At 40.1% G+C, this 22,070-nt stretch overlaps 1 protein-coding gene across 12 annotated transcripts in view; it reads left to right on the plus strand.

The window, feature by feature from the left end:
• Nucleotides 1-22,070, plus strand: part of USP34 (ubiquitin specific peptidase 34) — a 113,605-nt gene that overhangs the window by 42,369 nt on the left and 49,166 nt on the right. For 6 of the 12 annotated variants that reach the window (XM_050972978.1, XM_050972984.1, XM_050972983.1 and 3 more), the window contains exons 9-29: nucleotides 4,538-4,619; nucleotides 4,712-4,804; nucleotides 6,782-6,907; nucleotides 7,286-7,415; nucleotides 7,967-8,002; nucleotides 8,336-8,466; nucleotides 8,914-9,530; nucleotides 10,218-10,432; nucleotides 12,119-12,234; nucleotides 12,319-12,446; nucleotides 13,690-13,779; nucleotides 14,270-14,365; nucleotides 15,434-15,516; nucleotides 16,102-16,256; nucleotides 17,117-17,230; nucleotides 17,886-17,988; nucleotides 18,129-18,288; nucleotides 18,702-18,828; nucleotides 18,919-19,066; nucleotides 20,714-20,814; nucleotides 21,584-21,793. In XM_050972978.1, the coding sequence (XP_050828935.1) occupies nucleotides 4,538-4,619; nucleotides 4,712-4,804; nucleotides 6,782-6,907; nucleotides 7,286-7,415; nucleotides 7,967-8,002; nucleotides 8,336-8,466; nucleotides 8,914-9,530; nucleotides 10,218-10,432; nucleotides 12,119-12,234; nucleotides 12,319-12,446; nucleotides 13,690-13,779; nucleotides 14,270-14,365; nucleotides 15,434-15,516; nucleotides 16,102-16,256; nucleotides 17,117-17,230; nucleotides 17,886-17,988; nucleotides 18,129-18,288; nucleotides 18,702-18,828; nucleotides 18,919-19,066; nucleotides 20,714-20,814; nucleotides 21,584-21,793 (3,061 nt within the window). The remainder of the gene's footprint in view (nucleotides 1-4,537; nucleotides 4,620-4,711; nucleotides 4,805-6,781; nucleotides 6,908-7,285; nucleotides 7,416-7,966; nucleotides 8,003-8,335; nucleotides 8,467-8,913; nucleotides 9,531-10,217; nucleotides 10,433-12,118; nucleotides 12,235-12,318; nucleotides 12,447-13,689; nucleotides 13,780-14,269; nucleotides 14,366-15,433; nucleotides 15,517-16,101; nucleotides 16,257-17,116; nucleotides 17,231-17,885; nucleotides 17,989-18,128; nucleotides 18,289-18,701; nucleotides 18,829-18,918; nucleotides 19,067-20,713; nucleotides 20,815-21,583; nucleotides 21,794-22,070) is intronic. The other 6 variants (XM_050972981.1, XM_030235589.2, XM_018918076.3 and 3 more) reach the window with 3 other exon arrangements.

The raw sequence follows: 22,070 nt of genomic DNA on the forward strand, positions 1-22,070 counted from the left end.
TCTGCAGATTTGCCAAAAGAAGATGTCCTGCATTATGTCTGGTCATCCCCATTATATGTTTTGACTTTTCCAGATGCATTTGGAACTGTCAACCTTTGGGATTTCTCCTTCTGTATCTTGATAAGGTGGGTTTGCAGGAGGTACCTGTAACAAAAAATCAGCTCTCAGTTAGTCCTGGCTCTTCAATAGAGGAGTTTTTAGCAAATATTTTGCGATGGTGGCTTCCCACCTTTATCCTCAGCACTGCAGCTTTTCCTGGTAAGACAAGCTAAAGCATCTTCTGTCTAGGAAAACACTGGATTTCACAGATTGCACTGGGGAGCAGCAGAAAGCTGAGGCAGAGGGATCTGGTTTGTGGCTGCAGGTGTTTTTGAGATTTCCTTTGCCTGTCTTCTCAAGGCTGAGGGTTGTGCTCCAGGTGTGGGCAGTGGCTCAGCCACCCAACTTCATCCTTCCCCTCTGAGATGGACTTCTCATTTGGCTGTTCCTGCCTCTAAAGATAGAGCCAAATTCTTTGCAATCTGAGGTACTGAGGAGTGTGAAATCTACTGAAGCTAAAAATAACAAGCCTGAACAGAAGAGGCTCAGAGTCTTTGAATAAGTGATTCCTGCAACTGTTTCATTGATGTCACTTAGTGAGAAATGATGATGCTTTTCAGGAAGTGAAAGATACTCCCTTTTTTTTTTTTTTGGTGTTACTTGGACCACCAGAGGAAAAAGTGTTGGTCTTTTCTTGGGTGAGGACACTGGCAGCTTCTGGAAATAACATGTGTAAAGAGAGATTTTGTTTTGCTCTTCCCTTGGCAGGCAGCCGAGTGTTCGGGTTTCAGGTTCCAGGTTGACACTGAGGCAACTTCCTGACTCATTTAAAAACCTTGATTACCCTCCCCTGAAAAGCTTCCTGCAGAGCAATTTCAGGTGTCCAGAATTCCTTTCACCTGTTTCTGTTTCTGTGAACAGAAAGAACTGGAATATTTCTTCTTTCTTTCCTTATTTATTGAAGTACTCAATTGCAAGTCCTGTGTTGCTTTTTCCCTTCACTGCAGTGTTTTACCTTATGTTAACTCTTGCTTTCTCCATTTTTGTCTGAGCTTACTGACTTGAGTTTCTGGCAGCATTATTTAAACACCTCTACTCTCTCTGCCCCATTTCAAGGAGGTTTTCAGATTTTCTCTGAAAAAAAAAAAAAGTGAATTTTTTCACTCAGCTCACTAATGTTTCTTTCTTGTGGCCACACAGCAGTTAAATAAATATTCCAGATGATGTCAGAGTGGTGGTTTCAGAGCATCAAAGAGGAAAATTTGTGCTCAGAAGCAAAAACATGTGCTTGAATGTGTGTCAGGAAGGTGCCTTCTGTATCCTCTTTGCATTTCTGATCCTAAATAGTTGAGATCAGGGTTTCACATCTGTTGTTGTGTTATAGATCCTATTTCAGTGATGTTGTCAGGAGGTGTTAGTGTTCCTCCCTTGCAAGCTGCCAGTTGCAGAGCTGCCTTTTTCCCTTGGAGCTTTTCTGTTCTGTGTTCAGTGTCATTGTGGACTGGCTGTTGTGTTCCATCCAGCTCTGAGCTGCTGTGGTTTTGTAGCTTTGTGGGGAATGGACTGGTTGAATAAAGAAGGTTTTCTTTGAGGGGGGTGACTTTGCTGTGGGATTTATTGCTGGATGCAGGTCATCATGTGGGTAGCAAGTATTGCACCACAGCCTTAGATTAAAATGTTTCCAGGACTTGAACCCAGTCCTTTCATTGAGAGGTGTTCTTTGACCTGCCAGGAAAATGCATGAACTGGAGGATAAGAATGAACAAAATTCAGTGCAGTTCCAGACATCAAGTTTATCACCAGCTGCACAGTCCCCCTCTCTTCCTTGTAGACTCATAGAATGCCTGGGAAAATTGCTGTCAGAAGTGCTTGAGTTACATTTCTTGGAAGTAAAGCAGTTATTTTTGACAGACATGAATTACCAGTGAACTCCAATTAAAAATCCTGCAGAGAAATGGATTAAGTGTTATGTACATTTCCAGTGTAAGAGAGATTTAGAGACAATTCAACCAGAGTAGCTGCTACCTTTGCCTTTTTATTCTCTTCTCCTCCCTCAGCCACAACACAGAGCCATAGAGAATATCAAGTTCTTTAAATGACTTTTCCTATTGCTATCCAGTTATTAAATCCATGATAAACAGCTACCATGTATTACTGCCAAGGTGAATTTTCTTACTCCTAAAGTCTGTCTGATTTGGATATCTAATTTGTAAAGCCATTCCTTGTGCTGCTCCTTTGATGTGAGAGGGAAAAGCACATTAATGCTTTGATCATAATGCATGATTTTCACTCTCATCATTTCCTTTAATACAAAAGAGTAACTTTTTTCAGGAAAACCTTTGCTGAAATGGAAGTGTTGAGGAAGAAGATAGACACCCTTCATTTACACTGAAATTTGCTTTTTTGGTGAATCCTTGAATCTGATATTGTAAATATATTCCTTAGTAAATCAAAGAACTAAACACTTAGTGGGAGGAATAACTTGATCATTTTCAAAGGTACTGATTGCTGTGCCTTCAGCCAGATTTTCTGGGAGGAGCAGTTCTCTCTGGGAAACACAAGGGTTTCATTCTGCCTTGCACAAGGATCCTCTTGTTTCTGGTCACCCTCAACAAATCCATATCAAATGCACACTTACCTTCAGAAATCTGAGATGTTGTTGTACCAGAGCTGAGCTCACCAGAAGGATAAAGAGTTTGTTACTGCTGAGAATACATCCATTTAAAAAGGCATTCCTTCAAAAGAATTATCTGTGGTTTTTCAGAATAAACATGGTGTGAATTAGAGAACCAGCATGGTAATTTAATAAAATGTGAAGGAACTCATTCTAGAGGAGAGCTTTTGTTCTTTCCTTTGCAGTGGTTAAAATGCAACATATGACTGGATACAAAGCCTGATGGGTGTTGTGCCATGAGCAGAAGGGCTGGGATGAAGAGACCCCATGAGGAATGTGTCCTTTCACCCTGGCACTGCCAGTGAGCCCAGCAGTGGTTATGGATCTGGGATTCCTTCTCAGAGCTGCAGGCTGACAAACTCAGATGCTAACCAAGGTCTTCCTTCAGCTTTGGTTAGCCAGAAATCCAAGCCCTGGCTGAGTCACAAATGTGCCAAAGTTTGGTTTGGGTGCTGGAGATAGTTGGGGTTTGGTTTGGGTTTGAAATGAGGCTCTGTGGGAAGCTGAGGACATCTTGGATTCATGGAACAGATGCAGTTTATCTTTTCAATCCCTCTCTGAGCAGATCCTCTGTCAAACTGACTTTACAGTGTGAAACTCATTTATTGATAAGCCAGAAATGATAACTGCTGGCAAACTTTTGTACCCTGCAGGCCAGTCATTCCTTCAGTGTTTTGGGACATTATCTTTGAGCAGTGTGGCAGTGTTTGATTGCCAGTGTCCTGCAGTTAGAAGAGAACAGTCCAGAAATGATGTGGAGTAACAGAAGCTTTGCTCCTTGAGCTCAGCCATGAGGATCAGGCAATTCAAAACAATGGAAGCACTGGCAGTGTGCCCCTGAGTAGTGAATCCTGTTTGGAAAAGCTACAGAGGCAATCTCTTTTTACCTGGAGAATCCTGGTTCCTTCTTGAGGGTGATAAAGATTTGGATTTTAATAGTGACCATAAATGTGACATGAGCAGAAGTGGTAAAAAGAATTCTTCCTCAAGTCCTCTAAGCATCCCCTCCCTCCATCCTCTCCTCCCTGTGAGACACAGCTCTGTTATTGCAGGGCCAGTTAAATAAAAGCTGGGCTTTGAATGCTCTGATGTCCTCTGATTGCTTCTGCTGCCAAAATCAGGGTAAACAAACATTTCCTTGAAGAGAAGGAATAAAAAGGAGCTTTGGCACTGCTGGGCAGACAGGGCAGTGCTTTCTGGAAGTTCAGCTTTTGTTTTGGCAAACTCAATTTCCTTGTCCTGGTCAGTTTGGATATTTGCTCAAGGAATGGCAGTGGGTAAAGTTCCCTGTTGGTGTGGATGAGCAGAGTGAGAATTTGGAGGTATCTGTGTGCTGCATGTGAGTATGACCATGGCAAACACAGTTTGGGAGAGTTGCTATTTGTGTAGGAGAATCTAAAAATATATCCATGGCTTCCTTAAGGAAATAATTTCTGTCACTCCCACCTTTAGCTACATTTCAATACTTGTGGAATTTCATGATAAACTTGGATTAAGTGCAGTGTCAGAATCTTACCTGGGAGGTGTTTGCACATGATGTGTTGCACATTAACTAATACAATTAGTAGAATTATTGCTTATGTTTGCTGATGATCCACTGGGGAAATGTTGATATTTAGTCTTCCAGCTAAAGAAAAAAAATACAGAAATCATTTGCTTCCTGCTTGGAAAAATGAAGATTGGCCATGGTTTGTGTTCAGAAGGTTTTTGTGCCCTCACTACAGCTGCAGATACCAACTTGCAGGATGTGCTGTGCTAGAGGAGAGCACAGAGTAAATATTACAGGCAGATCATTTCATCTTTCCACTCCTTTTTCATCTCCAGGTCAATTGCAAAAGAACTTGCAGACTGGCTTATCAGCAACAATGTAGTTGAGCACATTTTTGGACCAAATTTACATATTGAGGTTTGTATTTGATTATTATTAATTTGGTATAAACATGGAGCATGAACTGGTTGTTCTAGTAAATCTTTCCTCGCTGTGTTCTCCCTTTGCAGATCATCAAACAGTGCCAAGTGATTCTGAATTTTCTTGCAGCTGAAGGGAGACTTAGTACTCAACATATAGACTGTATTTGGGCTGCTGCACAGGTATATATTGAATTTTTGTAATTGCAGGAGGGATAAAAGAAAAACAAAATAGAAATTAAGTTGATTTTGTTTCACATTGTTAAATTTGAATTTTTTTGCTTTTTTTTTTGCTGTCTGAGCATTTTGCTGACCAAAATGTCAAGTTAGGTAACTGCCACAGTTACTGGGTTATTTATTAGATGGAAAAAAATCACCCTGGTTACTTCTATACAAGGGAAAAAATGAGGTTGTATAGCAAGGAGAGAGAGTTTTCACTGGGAATGGGGAGGAAGGTTGTAGGGTGGTTGCAGTATTTTTACTGTTGTGCTAAATTGCCTTGCTCCTGTGTGTTGTAGCTTCCATTTCTGGTACTCCTGGTGGGAACAATCAGGTGAAAATTGTGGCAGTGAAGTTTACAGCTGTGCTCCTCTGCTGCTGTTAAAATCTATAGAAGGCACTGAAATTTTATTTTTTGCTTGCAAAAGCTGGAAACTCTGATAGGCTTTTTGCCTTCAGAAAGATTTATTTGTGTGCTACTTTTAATGGGTCACTCTGCTTGGTATTTTAGGTTTTGACATTTTTTATTTAGGGGATTTGAATACAATAGGCCATGAGCAGGCCTAGGGAACACACTGTTACAACAGGTTAGAATTTAAAGAGGGTTTTTTATGTGTTCAGTATTTCTTTGTCATTTATTTCAAATAGTATTGAACACACTCTCTGAACCAGTGTGGTCCATTGGCATTAAGAAATGCAGCTGGAATGTTAATTAAATGCTCATTGGAACAGCATTTGCTCCACCATTTTTCTGTGTCAGAGTAATTCATAATTATTTATTTTACACTACATTTTAAAACAGTATTTTCACTTCCTTGATGTTTTCACACAGCATGTCACACACTGTAAGAGCTCTGGATTTTTTCAGTATATTTTATACTGCTTTAAGAATAATATAATTACCTAATTTTGATAGTGCTTTTACAGTTGTAAGTGTTCATTCTGACATAGTGATATTTTCACAATATGTTTGATACCAGAATTAAGCATGTCCTGATCACTTCCTGCCAAAGGCTTAAACCTCTAACGTTGTTTAAAAGGCTGACACTTTTAGACTGAAAGAACAGAAGGCCTTAAAGTGTATTTTCCACTTTTGAAATGAGCTTTCAGACAAAAATTAATCTTCCCTAAGTTGAAGTTATCTCAAGATGTTTAAATGCATCTTTGCATAGCACGCACATGATTTCCCCTCACTGTGAATCCTGTGAAGGTTGGCCTGTACCCAGTGAATTGCTGACACAGATATTGTAATGCCAGGAAGGCAAAATGAAAGAAATCACGAAAAAACCCCTTTTGAGGTGCAAGTGTGGCAAACAACGTAAGAATTTTTTTTTCTAGAAGTTTCCTGTAACCATTATTTTATCTTTTGAATAAGGACGTCCTTACAAACGTAAAGAAGCTCTTTGAAGTGGCTGTGAAAAGCAGCATTTAACCAAAGAGGAGTCATCCAGGAGCACTGTCCCTTTCATGTGGAAATGGAGTAGTTAGCTGAACACTCTGTCATGGTTTTTGACATCCATCACTGGAAACACAAAAGATTTCTTTATAATCCTCACCCAGTCTGTTCCTGAGTAGTCTTTATTTGTATTTACCTCTGCTAGTAAGGTAATCATTGCAAATACTGCTTCCCTCAGATTTAGCATATAAAGTTAATATTTTTGAAGTTATATTTAAGTTCAAATACAAAACAAACTTCCAGTTCTTCTTCTCACCCAATCTCTCAGAACTAGAACTAAGGGAAGAACTGTTGCATTTGATTTGTACCTTTGCAGGCTTTACAGTGTCCAAATTACTTGAGTCAAAATTGCAGATCTGCTGGAGTTTGAAATTATTCTACAGCTGCTCCTGAGAACTTGTAAATAAAAATGTTTATTTGCTGTAATATTTGATTTATTTGTTGATTTTGCTGTTCCTGTCACCTCCTCTGTTTGTACCTTGTAGCTGAAGCACTGCAGTCGGTACATACACGACTTGTTTCCTTCTTTGATCAAAAACTTGGACCCTGTCCCACTTAGACACCTCCTTAACCTTGTCTCAACTCTTCACCCCAGTGCTCACACTGAACAGGTAAAGACAAGGCCAGCAACACCACTGGCATGAGAAAAGCAATTAAATGAGAGTGTTAAACATGATGGGTTTGTCTTCCTGAGGGAACATTCCCTAATGCAGAAAAGGGAAACTCTAGGAGTAAAGCTGTCATGGTTCTTCAATTGCACTTTCCTGGCTTTTTGAAGGATCATTTTTAAGAGATTATGTAACCACTGATGGAAGATTTTAACTTCCTGTCTGAAGTTGGAATGTGTTTCACACATTATTTAATTGAGTTGTTTATTTTGATGAGTTTATTTTGGTGAGCTGTAGTATTGGCCTAGAGAAAAATGAGCAGTGGATCTTTCTATCCCAAACCTGCTGCTTAATGGGACTTCTCCCTGGTTTTCTTTCCAGACCTTGTATTTGGCATCCATGCTGATCAAAGCCCTGTGGAATAATGCACTGGCAGCTAAGGCTCAGCTGTCCAAACAAAGCTCCTTTGCATCTTTGCTGAGTACCAACCTGCCCATGGGAACCAAAAAAGGTGTGTGGTTTTCCAGTAGATCTGGGAGTTAAATTTGGAATTTTCATAGTCTCCATGTTGAGTTTGGACAAAAAGCAGGTATAGAACTTTCTCCTTTAAGTATTTCTTGAAAGTGTCCTGCTGGTATATTTTTCCAGCAGAACTTGAGGCTGTAGATGAAAGCATGAAAAGTCTGTGAGTGCCTTTGGGAGGCTTTGTGTTTCAGACCCATTCTGTTTGTATAGCTAGAGTAGTCTGTATTTTTCTTTTTTCTTTTTAATTCAGAAAATGATCCATAACTATTCTTGTTCTGGTGCACATCTGTAGCTTAAGAGCTGCACAAAAAGCTCACTTACCTTTTACCTAGTTTTTGGTATTACATGCTGTTTCTGATTTGGTGATTGTGTTTTTTACTGGACTGTGTGTTTCCCCACAGTCATTACTAAAGGTGCTGCCAAGCCATTTCCCTGTAGTTTCTCTTCATACTGCTGGCTTTTATGAATCATTGACAACTATATGCTGACAAAATGATTTTTAGTCACTTATTTTTCCATCCTGCTTCTTTCCTTCAGAAGAAGAGGAGCTCAGAAGAGCAGCCCCTTCCCCTTGTAAGTATAATTTTAGTTGTACACCATTTGATTCTACAGTGCTTTTGAATTTGAAACAGAATTAAATTTGAAATTTGGTTTTTATGAGAAATCAAATGAAATGGTATTTTGAGTGGAAATTTGTATAACTATGGCAAGAAGAGACATCAAAGTACAAACTTTGTAAAATGCTCAGGGTTGTGAGTGAAATTTTTACTGTTTAGGTACACATAGTTTAGGTTATATCCCTGTTTGCTGCAAGAATGCTCAATATTTGAGGCAGATTTATGCAATGCTGTTACATTCCAGTAATTTCCTGTCAGTGAGTAACTGGGAAATGTGCTTTTGAATTAGGGTCACCAGCAGCAAGCCCTCAAAGTAGTGACAACAGTGACACCCATCAGAGTGGAGGCAGTGACATTGAAATGGAGGAACAGCTGATTAACAGAACAAAACACGTCCAGCAGCGACTTTCGGACACAGAGGTGAGAGTGTGGCTCTGACTCGGGGAATTTTGTTACTGAGCTGCCTGTTACTAGCTATAAAAATGATCTTTTATCTGTACTTGTTTCCAAACCACCTGAGACAAATGTATTCCTGCATTTAAATTGTGTTCCAGTTAGGTTAATCTCTTAGTAATGGACAGCAAGACATTGTCACACTGGGGCTCTGTGCACAGCAAAGTCTGCACATAGACCCCGTTAGCAACAAGGTAATGCAGAAAATCAATTATTAAATCTGAATCTTGCTTGGAGCATTTTGTCATCAGCAACCAAATTGAGAAAGAATGGATGGGAACTTTCAGAGGTGACACATTTCCTCCTAAAGGAAGAATGATGTTTGAATGATGATGATGATGATATTAATTATGTATTTCCAGCGGTGCTTTATTTTTCCACCAATCTTAAAAAAAAAACCCAAAATAATTTCAGGAATCCATGCAAGGAAGCTCCGATGAGACAGCCAACAGTGGTGAGGATGGCAGCAGCGGGCCTGGGAGCAGCAGTGGCCACAGTGATGGATCCAGCAATGAGGCCAACTCCAGCCACGCCAGCCAGTCCGCGGGCAGCCCCGGCAGCGAGGTGCAGTCCGAGGACATCGCGGATATCGAGGCTCTCAAAGAGGAGGAGGACGAAGAGGAAGAAGACAGGAGTCACAATCCCCAGAAAAGCAGCAGGAGCACAGATCTACGAGGCAGAAAACTGGAATCCCAGGCGGGCATTTGCCTGGCAGATGCCCAGGGGGCAGCGGAGAGGAGCGGCACCAGCAATGGGCAGGGCAAGGAGCACGTGTTCAGTGCGGACGCCGTGGCGCCCGTGGACGGCCGCATCCGCATGCTGGACACCTGCCCCCACGGCGAGGATGCTGAGCACGACATGGCAGGGGAGATGAGCACTGCTCACATTTCACAGGGCTCTCAAGATTCCTGTATCACTCACACAGGGGACTTCCTTGGGGAAACTATTGGGAATGAGTTGTTTAACTGTCGGCAGTTCATTGGGCCCCAGCACCATCACCACCACCACCACCACCACCATCACCACGATGGGTAGGTAGCTTGGCATTCCACAATCACAGAATGACTGGTTTGGGAGAGACCTTAAAGATCATCGAGTCCAGTCCGTGCCCTGACACCTCAACTAAACCATGGCACCGAGTGCCACGTCCAGGCTTTGTTGGTGACCCCACCGCCTCCCCGGGCAGACCATTGCAGAACTTTCACCCTTTCTATAAAAAACTTCTTCCCAATATCCAACCTATATTTCCTTTGGCTCAGTTTCTTCTGACTCCTTCCATAACAAAAATAAAAGTGGTAGCAAAATCCTCCATCTGGGCCAAAATTGGTGTATGGACATTCTGCTGTAGCTCAGGATGATTTTGTCCTGCAGAGATGATCATTGTCACAGACAGTTACACAGATATCTGACTTATTAACATCTGATTCAAGGTTTCCCTTAAGTTTTGGTACTGAATAAATGAGACAGCATTTAAGAAAATGTTAAAAATGTTTTGCAGAGTGCTGCATTTAGTTAACATTAAGAAGCCAACTCAGTCATCAAGCTAGTGAGCCCTTCAGTTTATTTATCTGTAGTTGTTTTTCCAATTCATGCAAGGGCTGCTGTTCAAACAGATGATTCATCCTGACTTTTGCTTTAGGGAGATGTCTGCTCACTTGTAGTCTGCTATAAACAACTTCCTCTTTGATATTGTCCATTCTGATATTCTTCTTTTACAGGCATATGGTTGATGATATGCTTAGTGCAGATGATGTCAGCTGCAGTAGTTCTCAAGTCAGTGCAAAATCAGAGAAAAATATGGCAGATTTTGATGGGGAAGAGTCTGGCTGTGAAGAAGAGCTTGTACAGATTAATTCCCATGCTGAGCTAACATCTCATCTTCAGCAGCACCTCCCAAACCTGGCCTCTATCTATCATGAACATCTGAGTCAAGGTAAGAGTGATCAAAGAAAAACTGAAAAACTTGGTTTGGCATTTTGAATTAGTCTCCAGTAATTAAAATAATGACGTTAATTTAACCATTTATTTGTATTTGTCCAAAGAAATCATGATGACTGCTGAGAACTTAATATTTCTCCAAGAGATTCATTTTTGTTTCTCTGTTCATTTGTCAACACAGAAATATTAATTTGTGTTTAGTTGTGTTTATATTTTTAAATCCCCCACTTTTCCATTTTATCTGGAGCTTTGAATGCAAGTTGAAACAAATAAAGGCACAAAAGAACCTAGTAAGTGTTTTTTAAATAGGTTATTAAAGTGTAAAGAGAGGTGGTACTGAAATGCAAAACTCTTTAAAAGATTTTCCACTCTGAAACTTTCTGCAGTTTTTGTGCTGGTGGGTGCACTGTACTGTGATTTTGTACATTTGACATCATAAATTAACCTATAAATGAATTAACCATAATGGGCTCTAGAGAAGATAATTCTGGAAAAATGACTTAAAATATGACCTGATACTTTTGGGAGTTGCTGTAAAGGGCATTTTATGCTATTTCATCTTACACTGCCAAATCTTCTGCTTTACTTCAGGGTGCAATTTAAAATGCTCCTAAAACACTTCACAAGAGTTATATCATCTTTCCATATGCTATTTTGGCAGCTTTATTTTCTCTTTTACCCTGTTTTTAAACATAGTGGAGAGCAGGGTTGGGGAAGGGTTCATGTTTTTCTTCACTGGCCTGCAAGAACCAAGTTTGCTCTCATCCAGCAGACAGCAAACCCAGTGCTGTTTATATATTTCCCTGAAGCAATTGAATGAAAAGTTTTTATGATAATACTTTTAGCCTGACATTGAAAATTTGGATTTTTATTTCCTACACTGCAGAGTTGAATAAACTATTAAAAACTTTATAAATCTATAAATCAGCATATTTTTTTCAATATTTTCCATCTATATTATTTGTCTAACTGAAGATTGAAATTACTGGTTGAGCATGAGGCCTTTAGTGCATTTTAATTTTGACACCCCTAGTTTTGCATGTGCAAATAATTACAGTGTTCTGTGTGCAGTCTGAATTTTCTACTTGACTTTGCTGTTCCATGGAAATGCTATTAAATAGCAGATCAATGAATGGTGCCAGCTGTGGGCACAGAGAGGCAAGAAAATATCTATCAGTGTTTATGAAAACATGATGAGTTTCTAAACCCCTGCACATGGAAAAATGCTGTTTGTTTTGCCTGGTTTTCAGTTGGATGAAGGGAATCCTGTAGTAGGAGGGGGATTTATTGAAATGTGCTCCTTCCCTGCATTCCAGCCCTGGTGGTTATGGAGATAACTCCCTTTGGACCACAGCAACACAGAAAGGCTTAAGAAATGTATTAATTACAGTATGAATTCAATTAAAAAGCAATTGCATTTGCAGTTCTTCAGTGCTGTTTTTAATTGCACTTTGCCATTAGCCAAAAGCAGTGTAAATATTGGCCCAACTGCCCTGTTGGCTTCTGGTATGGCTTTTTAAGAACCCATATGTGAAAAAAGGCTGCAATTACAGTGGTGTTGCACTTTGAAATCGCCCAAGTTAACAAATAAAATGTGGTGTTGTTTGTGCACTTAGGGAATGGTGTTCAATTCAGCTGGTTCCTTCTGTTTGGTCACTGATGCTCTTTCTATTTTGTGCAGGACCAGCAGTTCACAAACATCAGTACAACAGCAATGCAGTGACAGACATTAACTTGGATAATGTTTGTAAGAAAGGAAATACCCTGCTCTGGGATCTGGTCCAGGATGAAGATGCAGTGAGTCAAAAACCAGAAAACACTGTTTTTAACAAAAAAAATAAATACAAAATATTCATTGACCTTTCTTTCTACTTGCTGTAGATTCATCTCTCTGAAGGGTTAATAAATGAGGCAGAGAAGCTGCTCTGTTCTTTGGTGTGCTGGTTCACTGACAGACAGATTCGAATGAGATTTATTGAAGGCTGCTTAGAAAACTTAGCAAACAACAGGTAACTTCAACCAGAAATTATCTAGTTTAAAAATGTCTTATTTTTGCAAAATACCAGCAATCCAAGTTGGCTGTAATGGTTCTTTCATTTTACAAGAAGACAACTTAAACTAGGCAAAAGCAGAAGAATAAAAGTAGTTTTCAAAGTGTCGTGGATGTTTCTGGTGCTCCATTTCTTTTTGTTTTGGTGTCCTGAGTTTCTCATTTTGTTGCATTTGTCTGCTCTCCTTTGTGCCAGAAGTTATTGCTTTCCTGCCTTTGGTAAAATCAGGACTGCACCTCAGTCAGGTGCCTTTGCCTGAGCATTTTATACTGAATATTCAGATTTTACCCACAGGTGACTGAGGAACAGACGAGTCCTTTTCCACCAAGTCTTTTAGGGGGTCTGGTTTCTGTGAGGAAGGAGCACCTTGACATCAGAGAACTTGTTTTAATACCAGCCAAAGCTGTGAGATTGTGCTGGTGAAAGTGGAATTTGTTTTCATGGTACATATGGCTGCTAGACATCACCTGCTGTGTTATGGTGTTCCCTTTTTTGCATTTGTGAGATGAGTTAGAAGCATGCTGAGAGATTATTCTCAGCTCTGTGTCCAAGGAGTTGCATGTAAAGAAATAGAAGTAAGTGTAGTTCAGGTTCAGAAAACTTCTCGTTTGACTTGATGGGAGATTTCCCAGGCACAGGAAGGACATGAGCCTGTTGGAGCACCTCCAGAGAGCTGAAGAGAGGGATGGAGCTCTCTCCTGTGAGGAGGGGGTGAGAGAATTGGGATTGTTCAGCCTGGAAAAGAGAAGGCTGTGGTCTCTAATTGTGGCCTTCAGTTCCTAAGGGACCTGGGAGAGAGACTTTTTACAACAGCCTGGAGTGACAGGACAAGGGGCAATGGCTTCAAAATTAAAGAAAGTAGATTTAGATTAGATATGAAAAAATAGTTGATTGTGGGGGTGGTGAGGCCCTGGCAGAGGTTGCCCAGAGAAGCTGTGGCTGCCCCATCCCTGGAAGTGTCCAAGGCCAGGCTGGATGGGGCCTGGAGCAGCCTGGGATAGTGGAGGGTGTCCCTGCCCATGGCAGGGAGTGGAATGAGGTGATTTTAAAGTCCCTTCCAACCCAGATCACTCTGATTTATGATTTACAGCACATTCCTTTAGCTGGTTTGCTCACAGAAGTGGAGCTTCTCAAAGGAATTGTTCAGTCCATTATTTCAGTTTTGTAACAATCTCATCTTGCCATCCTTTTTCTCCCTTAGATCTGTAGTAGTTTCACTTCGTCTTCTCCCCAAGCTGTTTGGAACATTCCAGCAATTTGGGAGCAGCTATGATACACATTGGATCACAATGTAAGTAGGGCCCTGTGCCAAGAATTTAGGGGGCTCTTTGGTGTATAAACCATGTGAAAGGTAAAGATAATACAGAGTTCAGCATTCCTTAGCAGAACAGCCATGTCTGGTGGAGCTGTAGAGAACAGACTGGCAGCTGAGAAGGGGACAGTGATAATCAGCAATTTTCCTTGGCCTTTTTGATGTGACATTCAAACTTTTGCCCAGTTCTTTGTTAAACCTTTTCTGAATTAAGGCTTTCAGGAGCAGCTTTCATGGGCTCCTCAGGGAGTGTTCTGTCAGTCCTACACCTGGAAATAGCATTAGGAAGCCTTGAGGATTGCAGGGAAGAAGAGAGTGCAGTTCTAGGAAATGCTCCTGGGATGGGAAAATGAATGTTCACTCTGGGGGTTACGTGTGTGCCATTTCCTGGAACAGCTGGCTGCTTCTTGGGGCTTTTCTGATCTTTTTCAGCAAACCATAATACTTTCTGTCCTTTAAATTGCCACAGGTGGGCAGAAAAGGAGCTGAATATGATGAAACTTTTCTTTGATAATTTGGTACACTACATCCAGGCAGTCAGGGAGGGACGACACAAACACGCACTGTGAGTACACAGCTGACTTGGGCTGTTTGATATTTTTTGGTTTTAACCACTGTTGCTGCTGATGTGTTCTTGTAAGTAAAGGCTTTCTGCAGGGACATTTCCTGCCTAAGGAGACAAAAGTCTGTAAAAACATTTCAAATAGCTCCTTTTTCTTAAAAACCCACCTCTTGTGTCATGTTTTGTTAGACATCGTTGAATATTTGTGTGCAAATTTAACATGAAAGTTTTGATATTCCAGTTAATTTTAAATTTCATATACCAGAACTGTTGAAATGTTTTTGTTTTAAAATTTGTCATTAGCTTTTGCATGGTTTTTTTGTTTGAATACATCTATCTGCACTTTCTAATCTGTGTGATTCAAATCAGGTGTATATAAACAAGCAATGCAATTTCCAGCTCCCCAATCCCAGAGGAACAGGCTGTTCATGTTTTGACAGATGTCAAAGTCAATATGGGCACCCACATCTGAAAAATGTTGCTATTTATGGGTCCAATTTAACTCCTTCAAATCTAACTTCACCCTTTATATTGGATGTTGCTTAAGTGAGGAATTACTTAGGAAGGTGGGATCCTTTAAATTCTGATAAAATGGGAAATTTTTCTGCTCCTTTTGCCGTTGAGCTTTTACTGTATAAGTGGAAATAAAGTCAATATTTTTTATGTAAGTTATGAAAATATTTTCATAAATATGTATCATTTGGAATTGGAAATTCAGTGTAGAAATGTCAGCATTTTACAGCTTAGAGGGGAAAATAGGGTAGATCCTGCAAGGTGACAAAATGACACACTTGAATTGAACTGTAAGACAAAAAAGCCACTCCTGTCCCCCTTCTCAATTCCAAAATAAAAAGGACTATACCTAGTGACAGCTCTTGTGTCATTCTGCTCTTTGGGCTGGTTCTGCTACATCTTCAGCTGGGCTTTGGGCCATACATGAACTAGACATTCAGAAAGAAGCTTGTAAGAAACAATTATTTCTGCTTTTAAGAGGCACAAGGATGAATAATAAAGAAGTTATGGAATAAACAATGAAACAAACTTCCATTTTTTGTCCAAATTTTCATTTAGATACAGCCACAGTGCAGAGGTTCAGGTTCGTCTCCAGTTCCTGACATGTGTGTTTTCTACTCTGGGATCCCCAGATCATTTCAGTGAGTATTTCAGGTCATCTTACCACAGCAGCACCCCAGAGTGAGGCAAAAATACCTCTTAGCAGTCCGTGTCAGCTTAATGTGTTACTTTAAACATACAATTTAGAATAATCTCTGAGACAGTTTCAACAGAAGGAAGATTTTTTTGGCAAAGGCGCAGAATCAATGTTGGAGTTCAAATTTTGTTGCAGTTCTGTAAGAACAAATTTTCATCTTCTCTGTGCTGCAGTTTTCCTAAAAAATAGGATTGTAGTAATTACTAAAGGAAGATAATACATTCTGTACTTGTGGGCTTTGCTTTGTGTCCATAATGTTCCCAGAGATCTTTTACTGGAGTACTATAGTCCAGAAAGAAAGAATTCTTCATATTTAATACTGTAAGAAATTAATTTTCCTTATGAACAAAGAAATGACATTTTTTACAATTAATATTTGGGTGGTCTCACTATAGCTAGTCAAATTGTCATATGATACATTTATATGCTGTGACCTGACCGAAATATTCTGATTTTTCTGCGTATTCTCGGGTTTTATGGAATATTTGGTGTTATAGAGGAGTAGTTAAAAATGCTTCCCCAATTGTAGGGTTGAGTTTAGAACAAGTGGACATCCTGTGGCACTGCTTAGTAGAAGATTCTGAATGTTATGATGATGCACTACACTGGTTCTTGAATCAAGTACGCAGCAAAGACCAGCACGCCATGGGTATGGAGACTTACAAGCATCTTTTTTTGGAAAAGGTATGTGCAGAGTTAATTGCAACCTCATCATTCCAGTAATGAATAGAATGTTTCATTCCACATCAACACTGTTTATTGCATTTAAAATAGTTTCTATGGAAATCATCTCTTATGTAGTCCAGGAGGGCCCTGCTTGTCATGGGAAGGTTTTTCTGTGCTTGGAGAGAGGAAGGAAATGGATTAGTGGGAATTCTTTCACACCACAATTTACCTGAGTGCTTCTTTACAATTAGCCCACATGTTCTGTCTGCAGCTGTGTAGCACTTTATTTTAATTTGGAAAAAAAACTTCACAAAACTATAGCTTGCTTTATGCTGTACAGCTCCACCTGACTGAAAAATTGACTTTTCTTTTTCCAAGGGGCCTATAAATATCATCAGTAGAGCCACTGAAAAGACAAACATGCAGAGCTTTCTCCAGGGGGTTCTGTTCCATCCATCTCTTCTGACAGATGACATTACAAAATGGACAGATTGTGCAATAATTAATGTAGTCTAGTTCTTTCCCAAGATGTCACAGGTTTTTGTCTGGGTTTGCACATGTATAAGTTTTTTGGATGGGTGTCACATACACTAAGAAGTTCTCCTGCTGTTGAGAAGTTAAGCAGCTGATGTTAAAATGGAATAACTTTGTTCCCCCTCTGCATTGTTGCAGTTCGAGTCAGTGGTGAAGTGAACTGTTTAAGCCAATGATAGCTGATTTTTTTATTCTGTCTGAAACTCAGGGTATGATCATTTTCAAGAACAAATCTATTTGAGTGGGATGAATAATAGCAGTGATTAGTAATAACAGTGCTAGTGAAATAAACACCCTGCAATTGCTCTCTGTTCCAGCAGTGACATTGTTTTGCATTTGTTTAGATGCCCCAGCTAAAGCCTGAAACCATCAGCATGACTGGCCTGAACCTCTTCCAGCATTTGTGTAACTTGGCTCGACTGGCTACGAGTGCCTACGATGGTGGCTCCAACTCCGAGGTGAGCCTGCCCTCTGTCCTTGCCTTTCTTCTCCCTGCCACCTGTGGATTTTGTCACTCAAGGCAAAGATAGGAAACCACCAAAACCTGATCCCTGTTGCCTGCATCTCTTATATTTTATTTTTATATTTATAACTGAGCTATATCCACTGTTGAGTTTGTAGCATTTACTTATCTAATGAAGAGTCAGATGACATTCTGTTAGTCATACTTAACTCTGACTAGAAATGTGTTGTAAAACGTGTCTCAATTTATGAAGTTTTTAATCCAGAGCAATTACCTCATAAATAAAATGATAATTAGAATATATTCTCTGAATTGATTTGAGGCGTTTTTGTTTTCTTACAGTGAATATTGATTGTAGTTGTGGTTTTATAGCTTCATTTGGAAGTACTCCTGTTTGTCATAAATGAAATTTCACTGTTTTGAATTTCAGCCAGTTCTCCTCATGTGTGACTTTGAAACTGTTTCTGAGAAATTGAGAGTTCTGTAGTAATTGGTGTGTGCAGTGATGACAGTGCAAGCAGTGGAGAAAATGAGATGTTGTTAGTGATTGAGTCAAGAGGTAAAAAGAATGTCTCAGATCAGAAAATTCTCACTCCCAGTAAAATAATGAGGCAATATTTTGCTTCTGTGCTTGTTTTCCTTTTGTCCAGCAGCTGTGTGGCATGGACCAGTTCTGGGGCATTGCTCTAAGGGCCCAGTCTGGAGATGTCAGTCGAGCAGCCATCCAGTACATCAACTCCTACTACATCAACGGTATCAGCTTGCATTTTCATCTTGCTTTTGCTGTTTGAAATGCTTTCAAGAACACCCTGCACTATCCTTGTATTACTCTTAGTATTAAAATGTGTTGTTCCAAAGCTGTGCCTATAAATTGACTTGAACTGGTGTTGCAGGTAAAACTGGTCTGGAAAAGGAGCAGGAGTTTATCAGCAAGTGTATGGAGAGTCTGATGATAGCTTCGAGTAACCTGGAGCAAGACTCTCATTCAAGTCTGACCATTATTGAAAGAGGGCTCTTAATGCTGAAAACACACCTGGAGGCTTTTAGGAGAAGGTAAAAACCTCTCTTGATCTATTTGGATGCAGAATTTATTTCTGTTCCTCTTACCATAATGATGAGTGTGTTAAGAGTGATTATTAATTTAAGGAATGGTTTCTTTGTGTAAAGGAAAGACAGTAGGGAGTAATTGTGAAAGGTAATAAATAAAGTTTAAACAGTTACCAGAGCTGGCCCTTGTTGTATAAAAATGCCTGGATGTGTTTGTGTTTCCCCATCCCTCACCAAAGAAACTTCTTAAAACTTATTTTAATTTTATTTCAAACACAGTGAGGCTGTCAATAACTTCCTCTTACTGAAAAAAAAAAAATCAAAACAACATTTGCAGGTTTTGCCTTCCTTTCATGTTCAGCAAACATTTGTGTTAAACAGGCTTTGACAAAACCACTTTTTCCATGGTTTTCCCTAAGGTTTGCATATCACCTGAGACAGTGGCAGATTGAAGGCACTGGCATCAGCAGTCACTTGAAAGCCCTGAGTGACAAACAGTCTCTGCCTCTAAGGATTGTCTGTCAGCCAGCTGGGCTTCCTGACAAGGTGAGGGAAAATCCCTTTCCAAGCACACCCTGCTCAATGCCCCTAATCCCCCAGCTCTCTTGGGAAAATGAAACCCCTTTTTCCTTGCAGATGACCATAGAAATGTACCCCAGTGATCAGGTGGCTGATCTGCGAGCAGAAGTCACCCATTGGTATGAAAATCTGCAGAAGGAGCAGATCAATCAGCAAGCACAGCTGCAGGAGTTTGGCCAGAGCAGTCGCAAAGGGGATTTCCCTGGTGAGCTCTTCCTGCCTGCAGGTTTTGCCTTTACAACTTAAATGATTGTGTTTTTTTTTTTTTCCCCAGATACCTCAAAGCAAGCATTATGATTTATTTATTTTCTTTTCTTGCAGTTGAAATTAGTATCACCCTCTCTTCTAATTAATAGTGCTGTTTCTTAATCACTACCATTTATTTGAAATAGCAAAGAAAATGTAAATCCTTTAAAGTCCTTGAATCTGTCCAAATTCCATGTTCTAAGAGATTTTCCCCCACATTATTTTTCCTTCTTGTTGTTTGAATGATGTAATTTTCTGTAAACTGGAGATTCTGTTGCACATGCCTTGATAAAATTCTACATTTCTGTGTATCTTATGCTGTATTTCATCTGATTCATCCACTTCTGGCTCTGCCATTGAGTCAGAGTTTGAAGCCACAATTCAAATCCATAATTTATGCTCTGTATACATGTATTCCAGTCAGGTGGAAGATTTTCCTTACTCCTGCAATTGCTTTTTAATTAATGGTCATCCAGTAGCAGAAATGATTCTTCCTCCTGCTTTGAGGCTGCTAATTTGGAATATCACCTTGCTTTGTATAGTGAATATGCATCCTCTTGTAGTTCCCTCTTTGTGTTTGTGAGTGAATGAAAATTCCTGCTTTATCCTTCAGGAGGGTGTTATATTCCTGATATTACAGCATTCTCATCACTTATTGCTGCTCAAAGCGTTTTCTGAATTTTCTTTTATGTTTTCTTGGTTTTTCTTTCTCATTATAAGGATGAGTTAGCACATCATGAACAATAATCTGAATAAATTCTGTCCATGAGCAGCTCCTTCCAACACCACCATTAGTATATGTTTAAACATGATTTAAAATTGCTGTTCACAGTTTAACAACTTCTAAAAAACACGTTTTAATGAGACACAATGTAAGTAAACCAGACTGACTTTTGGACACATTAATTGCCTTCTTTGTAGGGAATCCTTTTCCAGCCTCAGAAGCAGTTGTAGTAAAGAAACTCTCTTGTTTTCCACCACATAGCAGAAAATATTTATTTTTGTTGTAACTGGCATTTTAGAAACATGTGGTCATGTTGGGCAAAGTGTGCTTGTTAGAAGAGAGGCTTGGTTTTCTGCACCAAATGGAATTTAATTCTTCATCTTCTATTTGTTCAGGTTTCTTGTTCAGTGTTGAGTTCTTTGCAGGGTGTTCTCAGTTTTTCCCTTCTGAAGTGGGTGTGACTTCTTTGGTTCCAACTTACATTTAAGTAAGATTAATCAATGTTTCTTTGACTTGACCCCAGGTGTGTGGTACAAGGGCATTTTGTTGATGATCACAGTCATTTTCCATTATCCTTCTGTGGCACAGTGTCATTTACTACAAAATATGGAAGGCACGTTTGAAATTGTATTATAAACACTTTTCACTACAAATTTGAGTGACCTGGTATTGCAAAGGTTTTTTGTGAATACAAATGCAAGTAAAGTAAATTTATGCAAGTAAATTTAGTTTATTTATGCAAGTTTGAATTAGTTTCATGTAATAATCGCTTTTCTTAAGGAAATGGCAGCAAGTTTTTGCCTCTGCTGAGGGGTGTGCTATCAAAACTGTGAAACTGAAACTGTGATTCCAGAATTGTGCTGAAAGAAGCTTTGATCCTAGGTGGCCTGATGGGACCTGTGAGAATGATTTCATCTGGGCACGAGCTGACAACTGACTATGATGAGAAAACGCTCCACGAGCTGGGCTTTAAGGACATGCAGGTACTGCCAGGGGGAGCAGGCCCTGCAGCTGGGGCCAAGGCTTGGCTCCTCTCTTCTGCACGTGGGGCTGGCTGTGAGCAGTCCCTGGCTGATACCAGCTCAGGATTGGAGTCTCCCCAGCCTCAGGGGCAGAATCAGAGTGTGATTGGTGCTTTGTGAGGGTTCACCTAGAGCAGAGGCTGCACAGAGCTAAAGAATAGAGCAGGGATTTATTAAAAGGATCTCCTCCATGGATCCACCTTGAGCAGCACAAGAGCCCAGCCAGGGCTGCACCCAGGATGAACCAAAATGGTCCCAAAATGGATCACGGGGTCTCACACTTTTATAAGTTCTGCTCCATTTGTATATTGGGGTTAAATGTCCAATTACATCTCCGGCCCATCAAGTCCCATCCTTCTTGGTTTTTTTTCTTTATTCTACCATTATTATGCTCCTGGGCCTGAGATCTGGGTCATTTGTCCTTGGTCCCCAGCTGGAGAAGGAATTGTTTTGTCTCCCTACAATGTGCAGAGAGCTCACCATCCCATAATATGAAGCTCAGACTAAAGCAGCTCAGAATCTGATCAATAGAAAAGCTAAACCTGAGGCATCAAGTGCAGCTACCCCATGAATGCCTTAAAGCAAACCCAAACTTCATTTGTGGCACTTACTGAAAATGCTGCAAAGCTGAGATTTGACTACAAAACAAAAAAATTGTCTTTAATTTTTTATTTCTGACCCTTGTGAAGACATTCCATGCTTGTCACAAAGCTGTGTCTCTGACCTGCAGATGGTGTTCGTGTCCCTCGGGGCCCCCAGGAGGGAGCGCAAAGGGGAAGGTGTCCAGCTCCCAGCCTCCTGCCTACCTCCTCCTCAGAAGGACAACATTCCAATGCTCTTACTCCTGCAAGAACCTCACCTCACCACCCTGTTTGATTTGTTAGAGATGCTGGCCTCTTTTAAGCCTCCTTCTGGAGAAGTGGCTATGGAAGATAGTGAGGTAATGCAGAGTCATTTCATTAGAACAATGACATTTCAGTCTTATTTCACTGGACCTGGTTTCCCTGTGCAGCCTATTTTTTGTCTACTCTGTTCAGTTGCTAGAGATGTTTGATGCATGCTCATTCACGTGGTAAAATCTTCATAATTCCCCTTTTTTCTTAGCAGTAATATTGTTCTGATACATTTGTAGAAGCTATAAAAGCAATTCTTAAGAAATGATATTGATTATTTAAGTTGATGTGGTGACTCACAATGGGAATTGGCTTGCAGAAAGG

Source organism: Serinus canaria, chromosome 3 (assembly GCF_022539315.1).
Source record: "Serinus canaria isolate serCan28SL12 chromosome 3, serCan2020, whole genome shotgun sequence".
Lineage (NCBI taxonomy): Eukaryota > Metazoa > Chordata > Aves > Passeriformes > Fringillidae > Serinus > Serinus canaria.